At 56.5% G+C, this 15341-nt stretch overlaps 2 protein-coding genes across 5 annotated transcripts in view; one reads left to right on the top strand and one right to left on the bottom strand.

Moving 5' to 3' along the window:
* HTR6 (5-hydroxytryptamine receptor 6) overlaps positions 1-1534 on the top strand; it is a 24457-nt gene extending 22923 nt beyond the window's left edge. The window contains 1 exon segment of the mRNA XM_006145205.3: positions 37-1534. Within this exon segment, the coding sequence (XP_006145267.1) occupies positions 37-206 (170 nt within the window). The 3' untranslated portion in view covers positions 207-1534.
* A 628-nt stretch (positions 1535-2162) lies between these two features.
* TMCO4 (transmembrane and coiled-coil domains 4) overlaps positions 2163-15341 on the bottom strand; it is a 141611-nt gene continuing 128432 nt past the window's right edge. Inside the window, exons 14-15 of one of the 4 annotated variants that reach the window (XM_006145203.3) lie at positions 11776-11893; positions 2163-3819 (exon numbers count right to left, since the gene is read on the bottom strand). In XM_006145203.3, the coding sequence (XP_006145265.1) occupies positions 3412-3819; positions 11776-11893 (526 nt within the window). In that variant the 3' untranslated portion in view covers positions 2163-3411. The remainder of the gene's footprint in view (positions 3820-11775; positions 11894-15341) is intronic. The other 3 variants (XR_003548875.1, XM_027770602.1, XM_027770603.1) reach the window with 3 other exon arrangements.

Here is a 15341-nt window from a genome sequence, read left to right as displayed (position 1 = left end):
CGCCCGCCGTGCCCCTGCCCCTGCCCCCAGACTCAGACTCAGGGGACTCCTCAGGTCTGAGGCTCACCACTCACCTGCTGCTGCCCGGAGAGGCCACTCGGGACCCCCCACCCCCCACCAGGGCTACCACTGCCGTCAACTTCTTCGACGCGGAGCCCATGGAGCCCGAGCTGCGGCTACACCCCCTAGGCACCCCCACGAACTGAGCCGGCCTTGGAGCTGACCAACACGGAGCAGGACTGGGTAGGCCAAGGTCACGAGGCTTCTGGGGACAGTGGGGACATGGCAGGGACTCTGAGCTCCAGGGGTGCACTGAGCCAGTCCCACTGCTGCTCCAGACCCTTTGCCTGGGGGAAGAATACCTGGCCCAGTTTTCTGCAGGGTGCCCCCTTCTTGTGTGTCACCTGTGAGGTGTACAGTTTGGTTGGAGGACTCTGGATGTCCGTGAGGAGGACCTCTTGGTTCAGATTAGGATGAAACACTCACGCCTTTGCCCATCTGGCAGGCCAGGTCCACTTCCATCTGCAGAGGTGGACTAGCTTAGCAAACCCCTCCGTCCTCGGTTGAGTCTGTTATCACCTCCTGAGAGTCTGGACTGCGTGTCCCTGCCCCACCTCAGACCTGCACAATCCCAGTCGCGTGGCATGCACAGGTCCCGGGGAATGGGTGCAGGTTGCTCTTTTGGTTGGGCTGCCTCCGATGACCTTTCACCCTGAGAATGACTTGAGGGACTGCAGGCCCTCGGGGTGTGGGATGTGCGTGGCAGCACAGGCTAGCACCCGAGTCTGGGAGTCGGCGGCATGAATCTGAGTCTCTGCCCTACTGCAGCTAGCTTAGGGCTGGCCCAGGCGCTTGGCCTGAGTCTGTGACCTCAGAAGGGGAGATGCAGCTGACCCTAGAGCGTCTTGTGAGCTGGGACAACGTGTAGAGTGCCCAGCACCCAGTAGGCGGGCATGCATGGTAGTCCTGGTGTTGCAGCCTCCGGCTGTGGGCCAGGGTGGGCTCTTCATGCTGTTCTTTCTCCATTTCCTCCTCTTTGCTCCCAGTCTGAATTCCCACCACCTGACTCCAGAGCCCCAACTCCTTGTGATGGGTCCCAGGTGGGGCCTGGCCTTGGGGCCCTGCCAGCTCCCCGGTGGCTGCACTGTCCCTCTGAGACACGGGGCAGATGGCATGTTCTTGGTCATCAGAGGTGGTGCTTGTACCTAGGAGAGGGACAGCTGGTAGCGATAAAGCCAGCCTTCTGCCCCACCTCCTTCTGGCCCTCCTGGGGTCGGCGAGGGAAAGGGGAACGGAAGCCATGTAGGTCTGCAGAACAGAGCTGAAGAGACGCTCTCCCTGGGGCAGGGCGGCTGTCGGGCAGACAGGTGGATTTTGGCACAGGGCCCGGGTTTTGGGGACAGGGATGGGAAAACTCTTGGTCCCCACAGTTACCTACCATAGGCTTCATTTTGGCCTGAGGGCTTTCTTTTTTCAGAGAGATTTTTGCTATAGAGCGCATGTGCTCCCCAGAGAGACAGAAAGACAGAAAGTGAGAATAGAGCCATGCCGCAATCCCTTCTCCATTCTCCTCCTGGGATTTTGGGCACACATGCATATGTGCCTGGTGTGAGTTTCAAGCCACCAGGTCTGGGACTTCAACTGCAATCTACTACGTGGGAGTCCAGCGACATAACCATTACACCATCTGCTGACTCAAGCCTGAGGGGTTCCTTAAATCCTCTCTCTCCTCCCCAACTCTCCAGCGCCCCACTTCCGGGGCAGGGGGCGGTTTCTGCATGGAGGGCCTGGTGCTCTCCTTGGTGCTGACTAGACTTGACCCGGCCCCGGCTGCTGGCCGCAGAGGGGCCATGGTGCTTGCTGGGGCTTCTCCTACCTTCCCAGCTGTTGGAGGGGACTCAATAAACACAAGCTGAAGGCAGTGGCTGTGGTGTGGACTGGACTCAATGGAGGGGCTGCTTGGGACCTGAGAAACAGCCGGGGCAATGGGAAGAGACCCTGAGCGTAGGGGCTTGGCTTCTGGTCCAGGCTCTTCCTAATTTGCTCTGGAACCCCAGCAAGGTCATTTCCCCTTTGAGCACCTCAGGGTTCTGCGTGTGGCAGGAACACTACCAGCAGCAGGTGCTGTGTAGACATTTGCTGAATGGACGGACACACAGACGCCTGAACAGCCATGCGGCTCCTGTATTTATGACCAATTTCTCCTGCCCTCCTCCCACCTGCCCCAGAGCCGACCAGTGCTTCCTCTGCCTGGGCATGGCCTCCTCATCTGCTCGATGGGGCAGCTGTCCCTCAAGGGCAGTGGGAGGGACAAAGAGGGTGCAGGCCCAGTGGCTGAGAGCTGGCTCTGGGTAAAAACCTGGGTCCACTGCTGGCCAGCTGCAAAACCTGCAGCCAGCCACCTCATCTCTCTGGGCCCCAATGTCCCCAAGGGTAAAATGAAGATGACAGCACAGTCACGCGCCATATGACGACATTTGGGCCAACGGCAGACCATAGCCGACAGTGGTCCCACAGGAGCACAAGGCTATGCCGCGTGGCCTCAGTGTGAATGACACATTTCTCAGGACTGTACCTACTTCACACCGTGCGAAGGTCACCGTGGTAAGAACTTCGTACATGGTAAACACGCAGTGAGTGGCAGCTGCTTCTATCACTGCTGTTGGTGGTTATTGCTATAACCTCCCATTTCCGCTACAGGAAGTCCTCTCGCTGTACAATTTGTCCCCGTCGCCAGGCCCAGGTCCCAGCCACACTGAATGCTGACTCAGCATGTATTCACCACGCTCGGGAACGACGCTATCCAGAGCCACCGAGGTGCACAACCTCACACCGTGTCACTCTGTGTCTGGGTGACTGACACTCGGTAGCGCAGTGCACCGCCTGCATGGCTCTACAGGGCAGCTCTGATGGCATCTCCGAAGAGGAGGGAGAGTAAGCTGTACCTCTGCACCCTCAGCAGCTGCCGGGGGTGGTACCTGAGGGCTGGCAGGCAGTCCTCTGTGTGGCTGGAAGGGCAGGTGGACACCAGGCAGTGCCGAGGCCAGGGCAGAGACAGTGCGGGAGCTGCAGGCCGAGCTCTCCAGGCCTCCAGATGGCCAGCCAAACCCCGCAGTGATGACCTGAAACACAGGAAGCCCATGGCTGGCACAGAGTCTCGAGACTCCGAGCCGTGCTTGGCTAACTTTGCAGGTCTCTGGCTTTGCTTCCCCAGGGAGGGAATGTCATCTTCCATGCATTCCTTTCCTTCCAGTTCCTTTTTCTTTCAATTCCAATTCCTTCAGCTTAGGAAAGACACGTGTGGACATTCCACACCAGCAGAGCTTGCGTGGGCAGCCGGGAGGGGGAGGGTGGTGGTGCGAGAGAGCTGCACACAGAAACCCAGGAAGATGGCACAGGCCACCGCCAGGGTCAGTTCAGTCTGGGGCCAGGCCCCTGGATCTGGCTGGCACAGTCGGGGCAGCCCAGTGGGTTGGGGCCCATGCCATGGCTGCAGACAGGGGTGCTCTCAGCAGGGCTGGCTGCAGCAGGAAGGCAAGCCCCTTCAGATTGGTCCAGTCCTGCTGGTACCTGGGCTTGGCTGGGGTCAGTAGACATGGCCACTCTGGGGGTGTCTTTGGGTGCAGGACCCTGGGCTGGCCCATCCTGGTGGGTGGTCTCGCTTGAGGAGGAGGTGGCTGCTGCCTGGTGAGGCTCCTCTTGTGACAGGCTGCCTGGCGCCAGCAAGAGGCCCTTCTCGTCCCAGCCTGGCTTGGTGCGGATGCCCACGGCCCTCAGGATGACATCCATCTGCTTGGCATAGTCCAAGTGGCCGCTGACCTGCAGGAGGACAGTGAATGAGGACCACAGCGTGTGGGACAGGCCTAACCCTCCCCAGGGCCCAAGCTAAGCTCTGGGCTTCTTCCTCCCCCTTGGCATCCTCAGCAAACCAAGCACCAATCCCAGGACTCCAACTCCCAGTGACTCTCAAATCCAGGGTTGGGGTGGGAGGCTCCAGGGTGAAAGCTGCTCTGGAACAGATTACATGAAGATGAAGGGAGGTTCTTAAAAAACGAAGGCTTTTAGGTCCTCTAGGGCAGGAAGGGATCTCCTGTTGGACAGGAAGTTGGTGGAGGTTCTTGTCCTCTGCCTGCGGCTGAAGGCCACAGTAGGGGCTCTGCAACTTACTAGCTGAGGGAGCCTGGGCAAGCCCCCTATCCAGCCGGGTCTCAGTTGCCTCGGCTGTCAAACGGGGGCAAGGGTAGCCACACCAGAGGATGGACGGGTTTCCCTAGGAGGAGTGCTCAAAGTGAAATACAGCTAATGACAGCTGGGCACGCGCCCCCGCCTCCCTGGCAGCCAAGTGAAGCACCTTGGCAAGTTCTGGTCAAAGCAGTAGTGTTAAGCGTGCTCTCTAGAATTCTATTAAAGAGGAGAAATATTCTCCCCTAATTTCCTCTTTCCTGCTAGCTGGAATTCAGATGGGATGGCCAGAGCCTCAGTAGCCCTCTTGGGCCATGAGTTGGCCCACCAAGGATCGCAGGGCAAGCAGCAAGGCAGAGGGAATTTTGACCCCTGAAGACAGTGAAGCTGGCACACCATCCTTCAACGCCTGTTCTGGCTTGTGTGCGACAGACTCAACCCTTGTGTGTTTAAGACACTTAGTGGTGTCTCTGTTATCTGGACCTAAATCTTAACCAGGACAGGGGCCAAGAACTCAGAAGTGCTACCCCTTTCCCTGGAGAATGACATGTCCCTGTGTGTTGGGATGTGTAGGTGAGAGAAAAGCAGAAAACAGTGAGTCTGAGTGGAAGCTGGAGGCCTAGCTGCAAAAATGCCCGACACACAGTAGGTCCTTAATACACGGTTGCGAAGGAGATTATTGGATAGGCCCCTTTGACAGATATTGGCTGCTAACTGCAGAGGAAGAAATCGAGCCACTGGGAGGTTATGTGGATGGAACGGATCAGAGCTGGAGTCTGGACCCGGGCTTGTCTCTAAAGCCTGTTCTCGTCACAGAAAATCGGTTGGGAAGGAGGGACTTTAAAAATGATTCTCAGAGAGACCAGCAGATGGTATAATGGTACGTCGCTGGACTCACATGTAGTCAACCACGGCACGAGTCCTGGACCCAGTGGCTTAAACCTCACGCTGGGTGCATGTGTGTGCATGCCCAAAATCCTAGGGAGAATGGAGAAGGGATTGTGGCATGGCCTTCCCCCCAGGGGGTGACTTCTCATTGTCTCACTGTCTCTCTGGTGAGTACACGTACCCTACAGCAAAAATCTTTCTCTTCTCAAAAAAAAAAAGACTCTCAGAGCCAGGGGTGGCAGCACCTGCCTGAAATCCTTACAAACTCGGGAGGCTGAGGCAGGAGGACTGTGAGTAGTGAGAGTCTGGCTAAAATGAAAAAACAAAAACATTCCCACTTTTACAGATGAGGAAGGTGAAGCCAGAGAGGGCGGTGGCAGGCGTAAGGACGCACAGCAGAAGAGGAAAGCCGCAGGCGGTGCTCGCGGCGGTCAGAGGCCGCCTAGCTCAGACTTGCCTCCCAAAACGGAGCCTCCCTCTCTGCAGCCAGGTGTGTGTGCCCATCGGGTGCTGCCAAAGGCCGGCAGGAGACAGAACACCGCTTTCAGGCTGAAGGGCAAGGCTTTGATTTAAAAAGAGGGTAAGAGAGCTCTGGGAGGGGCCGGCTGGGAATCGGGACCTGCGGGAAGACTGGCTGGCGCCATTCTGGTACCAAGGCATCTCCATGTGAATCCAGAATTACACTGGGGTATTCAAGCCATTTTCTCAGAACACAAAAAGACAATTCCCTGTACGGGTTTTGCTATTTTCTCACTCCCAGCAGCTGCCTACCTTTGTTCCTTTCCTAACAATGCTTTTTTTCTGTTGTTAGCTATTTGTCACAGGGCGTGTATGCTCACTGAAGAGGCAGAGAAAAAGTGAGAAGTCAGCCCCTGGGAGGACGGTCATGCCACAGTCCCTTTTCCTCCACTGGCCTCTTGGGATTTTGGGCACACACACACACACACACACACGTGCCCAGCCTGATTGTAAGCCACTGTGTTTGGACTCGAACCGCGGAGTTGGCCACGTGGGATTCAGCACCTTCACTACCATGATGCTTCGGAACAGTTTCCGGTGAAAATGTGCACACATATCTACACACAGACGCGCCTTTGCAGGCCCCTGGTTCAGAAGGAGGTCAAGGTGGGGCTCCTGCCCTCCTGCAGCACTGAGCCATTCAGTGGGTGCAAGGCACGAGAGAGACCCTGTGAGTCTGTAACCTGGAGGTGTTCCGACCCTGGCTCTGCTACCAGTAACCGTGTTCATCCCTACGATCTCCTGAGCCGCAGCTTCCCTACCTGCGAAGTGAGTGTGGTGACCTCGAACGTCTATGGCCAAACAGCTTGAGGGTCTGGAGTCTGCAGGACTCGGCACCTGCCAGCCTTTACTGCTACGCTTCACATACCATCCTAAACACGTTCGGAGTACCCAGTCTGACTCAGCGATACCCTCCTCCAGGGGTTGGCGAGAACAAGGAATGGATATAACCAGGAAGCACAGTTCTTGGCGCATAGTAGGGGCTCCATAAATACGAGTTCCCTTGTCTTAGTTACCTTAGAAGGAGAAACAGAGTCAAGAGAGCCATTTGGGAGCCCAAGATGGCTGCTCAAGCTCTAGCCATTACATCTGAATTCCAGCCAACGGAAACCAGACTCACAAGGACAAGCAAGAACTGTCTCCCTACACCTTACTGTTGGTGAAGGGCTGGTGCCAGGACTGGGAAGCTGGCCAGGAAGGGAGATGTCTGTGGCGACTGCAGCTGATTTCAGATGGAAATTCCATGGTGTAGCTGTTCTTAGAACACAGCTCTGGCCCTCCTTGGTCTGAGTCTCGGCCAACCCTAGTCCCTAAGCTGCCATTCTGCAAAGACCCAGGAGGGAGAAGTTGCTGGCAAAGCTCCGATTTTAGTGTCGCTGGATGGATGCGCGCACAGGGCAGAGGCGTGTGGGCAGTCTGTCCTTAGCAGAGCACGAGGAGACCTCGCACGTGGGACCTTCCCATGTGGCTTTCTGCACGGAACCATCGCATGATCACTATGCCACTGTGGCTGGCCTGCTATTTATTTATTTTTTTTAAGAATTATTTATTTAGTTTTGTTGATCATGATCATATTTTCTAATTTGCTACAGGGCACATACACTCACCAGAGAGAGACAGAAAGAGCTAGAGAGAGAGTGAGAAATCAAGCTACCAGGTCCAGGACTCAAACCATGGTCGGCCATGTGGGAGTTTAGCACCATAACCACCATGCCACCAGCTGGCCCCATGACCTGCTATCTTGTGCTAATCTCTTTGGTAAGTTCTAGAAACTGGTTGGCATTTTCTTTGAGACATGAAGAATTTTGCTCTGGCTGGGTCTCTGCTGCCCCAGGAAGGTTCATGAGCTGGGCCCAGGGGTGCAGAATTCCCTGTCTGCTGCAAGAGATTGAAAGGCTGGGAGTCTAAACAAATGAATAAATAAACAAAGTTAAATAAAATAATTACTTAAAAAAAGAAAAAAAGAAAGGCAGGGAGGCAGGTAGACTTCATTGCTTCATTCACCCGTGAGGACCTCTGCCTGAGACAGGGCCAGCCACTTGGGCTGGTGCACGAGGGTCCTACGGGGTGACTGCTGGGCCTGAAAGCAGCCACTGCTTCCCCAGCAGCAGTCATGGATGGGCCCCAGCCGCTCCTCCAGCCCGAGTTTTCAAGGAAAACAGGAAGGCAATGCTAATTCCCTCTAATTCCCCAGAAGAGGGAAGCCGCTCTGCTGCCAGCTCCTAATGTGATAAAGAGCTATTATTAGGCAGCGGGGTGGCTGCCAGGAAGACAGCCTGGGGCAAGGGAAGTCTCTGTAGCGCTGGTCCCTACGGCTAAAGAGCTGAAGTGGGTGGCAGGGCAGGAGAGGAGGGCATTAAGTGAGGGCTGACTGTGTGCCAAGCATCTTATGTGGGGTTGCCCTGGAAGTTGGGTGGCTCCAGCCTGGTGAGTGAGCCAGTCACGCCCTCAGCTGGTTGCAGGGGTGAGTCAAGGGTTGGGTCATGGGATCTGTGGATTGGTGGTACCTATGGGGCCTGGAAGTGGCTGGCTGGGCCACCCCAGGGAACCCCACCCTGGTCAGCCCAGGATGCAACGATGACTACAGCACAGTCCTGCTTCAGGGAGCCCTGGAAAGGGAGCGAGCCCAGGGCCATGGAGCAGGGGAGGGTGTGGGGAGAATGCCCTGAAAGGAGCAGTACAGGCCGTGCTGGTTCACAGGTGAGGAGACCGCGGCACGGAGACCTAAGGTCCTGGCCCAAGGTCGCACGGCCAGTACGCCGGCAGCTGAGCCGGGTGCAAGCCAGGCCTTTCTGGTGTCAAAGCTGTGAGCATCCCATCGTATTCCATCTCAGGGTTCCCAGGGCAGAGACTGGATCATGAAGGCTATGGCATTAAAAGGAATTTTTAAAAAGAATTATTTAAGTTTGGGACCAGCAGTTAGTGTAATGGCTATGTCGCTGAACTCCCATGTAGTTGACTGCGGTTCAAGTCCCGGACCTGGTGGCTTAAACTCACGCTCGGTGCATGCGTGTGTGTGCCCAAGATCCCGAGGAGAATGGAGGAGAAGGGATTGCAGTATGGCCATCCCCTCATGGGAGGTGATTTCTCGCTTTCTGTCTCTGTCTCTCTCTGTCTTTCTGGCGAGTGCATGCGCCCTGTAGTTAAAACCTCTCAAAAATATTTAATTTTATTTATTTATTAATTACTATTACTATTTTTAATTTGCCATAGGGCAAGCATACTCACCAGGGAGGGGGAGAGAGAGAGAGAGAGCATAAGAAAGCAAAGCCTCCAGGTTTGGGACTTGAACTGTGGTCACCACCATACCACCTGCTGGCCCTGGAACTTTCCTTGCAAAGGAGCAGCTGTTCCTTTTTACCTTTGGCTCCCCTGGTAGAAGGAGACCCTTGGAGAGATGAGGCCCCGAGTCACCAGTCCTGCTCACCGCATCCGGGGCACAGGCACCCTCCATGAGGACACAGAGTCCCAGGCACAGGTCAGGCGGCGGTGCTCCGGGCCCTGTGCTTCTCTGGCCTGTGGCCCAGCTTACCTCATCCCCCAGCGAGGAGGGCAGCACACGCTTGGGGCCTGGGCTCAGAGTCCGGATCTGCCACTCTGGCTGGGAGCCCATCCTCTCACGGCCCGGATTTCCGATCTATGACTGGCGTCACAGACGGAGGTCTGTATCATTCAGGTGGAAGAACTGAGATGGCCCGAGAGGCTTCCTGTGACTCTAGAGGGAGGACACCTGTGTGTCCTGTGAAGCCTCGAGCAATCGGTTTCACAAACGGCTGAGTCTGGAAACCGCCCTATTCCTGGGCCCCGAAGCTCCCAGGTAGGAAGGCGTGGGGAGCTTCGCCTGTCCCTTGGCTAGGCTAGGACTGGTGTGTTAGGGCCCCGGGGGTGTGTGGAGTGAAGACACAGTGCTGGTGTTAGGGGCTGGGTGACCTCTGGGCAGGGGCATGGCCCAGGGAGTCAGGGGCAGCAGTGCCAGGGAGTTCTGGCGTTATTCGAGGGAGTTCGGGGCAGCAGTGCCAGGGAGTTCTGGCGTTATGTTTCCGTGCTGGAATTTCCCTCTGTCATCAAATGCTCAGCTAAACGCAGCCCAGGTTCGCAGCACTGGGCGTGGGGTGGCCGAGGGGTCCGACTTCTGCCATCGAGGCACAGTGGTGGAGGGGGTAGGAGGATCGCCGTGGCTGAAGGAGAAGCCAGATTCGGCTCTACCCCCAGGGGAACTCTCAGACGCCCAGGGAGGGTCTGCCTGTTGTCAGGAAGGAGGGCGCCTCTCAAAGGACTGTCCTACGGAAACTGGGCTGCGCCTGGGACCCTCTCAGCCCTTGGCAGGCGGCAGGCGACAATGTAAGAACTGGAAACCAAGTTCTCGTGGGCCCTGGGCACTGCAGCACCTGGCTGGCCGAACCTGTCTGCGGATGTAACTGCACCGTTTTGCTGTCCCCTCCCGGTACTGGGCCCTCTCTGGTCATTTCTCATTTTTACCTGAGCCAGAGCTATGTCCATTGGCTTCAGACCTGGGTTTGTGTCCTGCACTGCCTAGTCCTGGTGGTGTGACCTGACCCTGGGCAAGTCCCTCCCCTCTCAGCCTCAGTGTCCTCATCTGTACAGTGGGACACTAATGCCCGTCAGAGGCAGGGCGGAGGCAGAGCTGGGTAAAGAGGGACCGTCCCCGGGTGAAGCTAGCAACTCCTTATGGCCGGCATGTGATAGGTGGGCGGATTCCTTCAAGCCCAAACATGATTTAGAAACTCAATCAGGTTTGCGTGGTTGTTCAGACAGGTCCCCTGTCATCCCATTCCCAACAAGAATTCCTTCTAATCCTGGGACCAGTAATTAGCATAATGGCTATGTCGCTGGACTCCCACGTAGTCTACCCTGGGGCGAGTCCCAGACCCAGTGGCTTAAACTCATGTTGGGCGTGTGTGCGTGCGTGCCCAAGATCCCGAGAGGAGAATGGAGGAGAAGGGATTGCGGTGTGTCCATCCCCCCCTGGGGGGTGATTTCTCGCTTTCTATCTCTCTGTCTCTCTCTGTTTTTCTGGCGAGTGCACGCGCCCTATAGCAAAAACCTCTCCAAAAAAAAAGAATTTCTTCTAATCTCCTCTACCTGTTTCCCAGACCTAACTTAGGTGCTTAAGAATCCTCAGGGAGGGGGCCAGCAGGTGGCATGGTGGTTAAGGCACTGGACTCCTGCATGGCTGACGGTGGTTCGAGTACTGGACCTGGTGGCTTTCTCTCTCTTTCTTGTCAAATTAAAAAAATAAATAAAATTAAATAATTAAAAAAAATCCTCAGGAAGCATGTTTAAAATGAAGACTCCTAAATTCAGCCTCTAGAGACCAATCTATTAATAGGTGTAGGGCGGGGCCAGCAGGTGGCATAGCAGTTTTGTCGCTGAACTCCCACATGGCTGACCGCTGTTTGAGTTCCTGGACCCGGTGGCTTGGAAACCATGCCAGGTGCATGTGTGTGCTTGCCCAAGGTCCCGGGAGAAGAACGGAGTAGAAGCGATTGCGGTGTGACCATGCCCCGGGTGATTTCTCACTTTCCCTCTCACTGTGTCTGTCTGTCTCTGCTGAGTGCACATGCCCTAAGGGACCCCCCCAAAAAAAAAAAAAAAATCTAGGGCACTGGGGCCCAGGAATCTGCATTTCAAATACTCTCTTTTTCATTGCAAGGCCTGCCAATCAGGGAGTCTGTTTTCGATGGAACCTGAGGCCTTCCACCTGCATCCTCTGGTCACCGGGGCTATTTCTGGGACAAACAGTCTTGACCAGTGACCTGGAATCAGAGGAGACCCAGGGAAGGACAGGGGAGCAGAGAATGGTCAGTAATTGGGCAGGAACATGGACTTTGAAGGTTCAAAGCCAGTCTTGTTAATTGCTAGTGTGACCAGAACTTTCCTAAGCCTCAGTTTCCCAATCTGTGACACGAAGACCACAGTGCCTGCCCCAGAGGCTGTGTGAGGACGAGAGAGAATGCATGTAAAGGGCCCGGGCACAAAGGCCTGGACAAGGACGGTGCGTGGTAAATAGAGCTACCCGGGTCTCAGTGTGGTGCTCACCAAGTATCCTCTTCCAGCTCCCTCTTCCCGGGCAGAGTGGGCTGGGCTGCTGTCTCCAGGGCTGGGCATCTGTGGGCCGGGGTAACTAAGCGCCTCTTGCCCTGGGAGGGAAAGGCCAGTACTCACCACTGAGGACAAGTCCACGTTCTCCACCCTCCTGTCCTGCAGCTGCACAGGCTGCAGGCCAGCGACACGGAGCTGAGCGGAGGATGTGCGGTACACGAAGCTCAGCAGCCAGTCTCCCCTGGGGAGGAGGGAGGGACGCCAGTCAGTCTCGGTGCAGCTGAGGATGGGATGGGTCCTGCTGCCTGCTGGGAAGTCCGGTGGGACCGGAGCTTCTGCAGGAAAGCAGAACCTCTGACCACACCCTGGAGGGTAACTGTGTTAGAGGTGGCAGGGGCCGGGACTTCCAGAGCCCAGCTCAGGTGCCCGGCAGGGTACCAAGGGCTTTGCAGGTGCCCGGGCAGCTCCATGAAGCCTGTCTGTTTATTCCTTGCGGGGTGCCCGGAGCCAGGAGTGTCTGGCAGGCATGAGGTGAACACCTGTTGACTGAACCAATCCTCATTGCTGGATAAAGTTCCCAACCAGTCAGCACGTGACTCAGGAGAGCCACCCTCATGTGGGGAAGGGGCTGGGAAAGGAAAGAGGCAGTAGGAGTCCTCCGGGCTGCAGGGGTCCTGGGGTTCCAGGTGGACCATCTTTCTGAGCCGAGGCACCAGCTCTGCTTCCCAAGAATAGACCCTGCCCAACCTGCAGGTCCTCCCTACTCTCGGCCAGAAGGCAGGTCACAGTGGGATCCTCCTCCACTTCTGTGGGTGCTCATCCCCACTCCCTGCACCTGCCCTGCCAAACACCCCTACACTACCCAGAGGCCTCCCCTGGGACTCTGTGCTGCCCCTTTCTTCAGGTACCACAGTGTCCATCAGGGCATGGTCTGAGGGTCTCACGTGCCCTAAGGCATGTGCACAGACAGCCCCCTCGGGGCCCTGGGCTTAGTCCTGGGGTGCGGCTGGGCCAGCCAAGAGCGTGCACTCGGCCTCACTGCCCAGCAGGGCCACGCGCGGGAGCGTATCTGTTCTCCCCTCCAGATCCTGGTCTCTGGGCCAGTCTAGCACACTGAGCGGTCTCTTATTCAGACCAATTCCTTTTGTTTGTTTTTAAAACTCATTGTTATGCGTGTCTTCAGAGAGAGAGAGAGAGAGAGAGGGAGAGAGAAAGAGGGGCCAGACAGATGGACATGCACCCCTAACGGGGTCTCCAACCATGATCCCCCAGTCTCAGCCAGCCCAGATCATGGGCACGTGAGAGTCCAGGGTACCTGGGAGGTCCTGGGGCCTGAACCAGGACCCTTCCACATGAGTCAGCTGTGTGACCACTGACCTCCGCCTGCGCCCCGTTCAGACCCACCCCTGCTGTTTGCATGGCAGTCCTTTCTTCCATACATTGGAAAGAAGGGCAGCCCTCACTGCAGCTGGGTGAAGACGGCTGGGAGCAGGGGCTCGGTGTGGCCCACTGGGTCCTGTTCACATCCAGTCACCCCTCTGGCCCGGGCAATCCCCATGGCCTGGTCTGAGAGTGTGCTCAAGGGCCCCTCCCAGTTCTACCCAGCGTGGCCTCTGACCATGTGGGTGCAAGTGTGGGTACCCCTCAGGAAGCCCCTAGGACTGGGCCTTGAGGGGCCCTTTAGAGACCCTCCTGAGTGTCCCAGCTCCTTCTCCACTACCATCCGCACTTTCCCTCAAGCAGAAACCAATATCCTAGGTGCCCACACCCTGGGCCGCTTTCTACACTATCCTGATTTCTGCGGCTTCCCCACCCCTCAATGTCCGTCCCTTCTGCTCCAGCTCCGAGATCAGGCCACCCCGTCCCCTGCCCCTCCGGAGGAGTCACTGCCTGCAGCCTTCCAGGTCCTTCACTGTCTGCATCAGACCAGGTCCTCCACTCTTAGAAGCCCACCGTGGCTCCCCATTGCCCACAGCTTTCTGGTCCAGGAAGTTCCCTAACAACCAGAGAACAACACTTTCAGATGCTGCTGACTATCTTAACAAGGAGGGTCAATGAAGCCCCTCCAGGAATGGGTGGCTAAGGGGAGAGGGGGCAGATTAACTGGTGCCTAATCACGAGGCATAGGGGCATCGAGTACTGGTAGGACATGACCGTCATAGATGGCTGTGGGTGAGCGGGGACAGCCCCAGCCCTTCCAAATGACTTCTGTCAGAATTACGACACTTTACTTAAACTGTCAGTCACACTCACCCACATTTAGGGACAGACAGGCACGTGTGAGAAGCTCTTTATGCTCCCTAGTGAGCTGAGCAGACCCCAGGCTTCCACGGGCATTCAAGACCCTTTCCAGTAAACTACACAGAGCCAGCTCCAAGTCCTGCCTTGCTGGTTATGAGCTGTGTGACCGTGGGCAACTTGACTGACCTCTCTGAGCTCAGTCTCTGTGCTGTACGTCAACTCCTAGGGTTGGTGGGAGGGTTAACGAGGGCACATAGCTGCCGGGAAACCTCACGTGGGATTATGCGCTCCTGGGCTCCGTGTGCAGCGTGGCCCCTCTTCTCAGCCTGTGCTCCCAGTCTCGGATGGGGTCCTGTTCACATCCTGTCACCCTCCAGGGAGTGCCCAGGCCGCTCCACCTGGGACGAAGACTCCTTCGCCCCTCTTGTGCCTGGCACTGCTTGCTCCTTCCGTGACACGGGCCTCATGTCCTCCCATGCTCCCGCGTTCCCGGGCCTCTCCTCATCCTGGCGCTCTGAGGCAGGACCGTGCCTTAGTCACTGCTGCATCCTGAGCTGGACTGCAGACTCCCTGGGGTGGCCCAGGCCCTGCGGGTGACGCTGACTCTCTCCCTGCGACCTGTTGAGGGTATGGGCAGGGCCTTCTCTTCTCCTGTTTTTTTTGTTTGTTTGTTTGTTTGTTTTTAAATTGCCAGAGGAGGCAGAAAGACACAGAGACAGATAGGGAGAAAGCATCCCCCGATGGGACATGGTCATACTACAATCCCTTTTCTTAATTTCTATATCCTGTTAGGATTTGGGGCATACGTGCACATTCATCTTGTGCATTCGCGAGAGAGAGAGAGAAAGAGAGGGTTGCTAGGTCCAGGACTTGAACCTGTGAGTCCAGTGCCTTAACCACCACACTACCTGCTAGCTCCAGCACCTGACATGTTTTTCAAGTTGATGGGGCTGGGACTCAACCTGCAGTTGCAGTTGGCCATGTGGGATCTGGCTCCCACAGCCTTGGAGCCGGCCCGTTCTTCCTATCATCTCTTCCTCAAAAACATGGAGCAGAGACCACAGGGTGTTCCCTGTCCCTGGGCTATGAGGAGTCCCCTTGGCGACTCAGAATGTAACCCTCTTACTGTGGAGTGATTCAGGCCTGAGCACTGTCCTGGCTATGCTATGGGACCTTGGGCACGTCCCCTGCCCCTCTCAGAGCTTGTCTCCTCAGAGGTGTGACAGGGAATAGAACTATTGACCCCAGAAGCTTCTAGAGGCTCGTGAAAGCCTGAGTGACTGGCTCTGCTGGGGGCCCCTGTGACGTGAGCTGCACGTCTGTGAGTGTAGAGTTGGGTGTTGGCGGGAGTGAGCCCCCCAGGTTTAAGTAGACTGCGGGGCTGAAGGGCCTTTGGGCAAGAATCCTGGACCTAGTTACCGTTTGGGTCTCTTTGCCCTCTTTCCCGC

Source organism: Tupaia chinensis, unplaced genomic scaffold (assembly GCF_000334495.1).
Source record: "Tupaia chinensis unplaced genomic scaffold, TupChi_1.0 Scaffold000146_1, whole genome shotgun sequence".
Lineage (NCBI taxonomy): Eukaryota > Metazoa > Chordata > Mammalia > Scandentia > Tupaiidae > Tupaia > Tupaia belangeri.
Note: the sequence above shows the minus strand (reverse complement) of the source record. Positions and strands in the feature narration are given on the sequence as shown.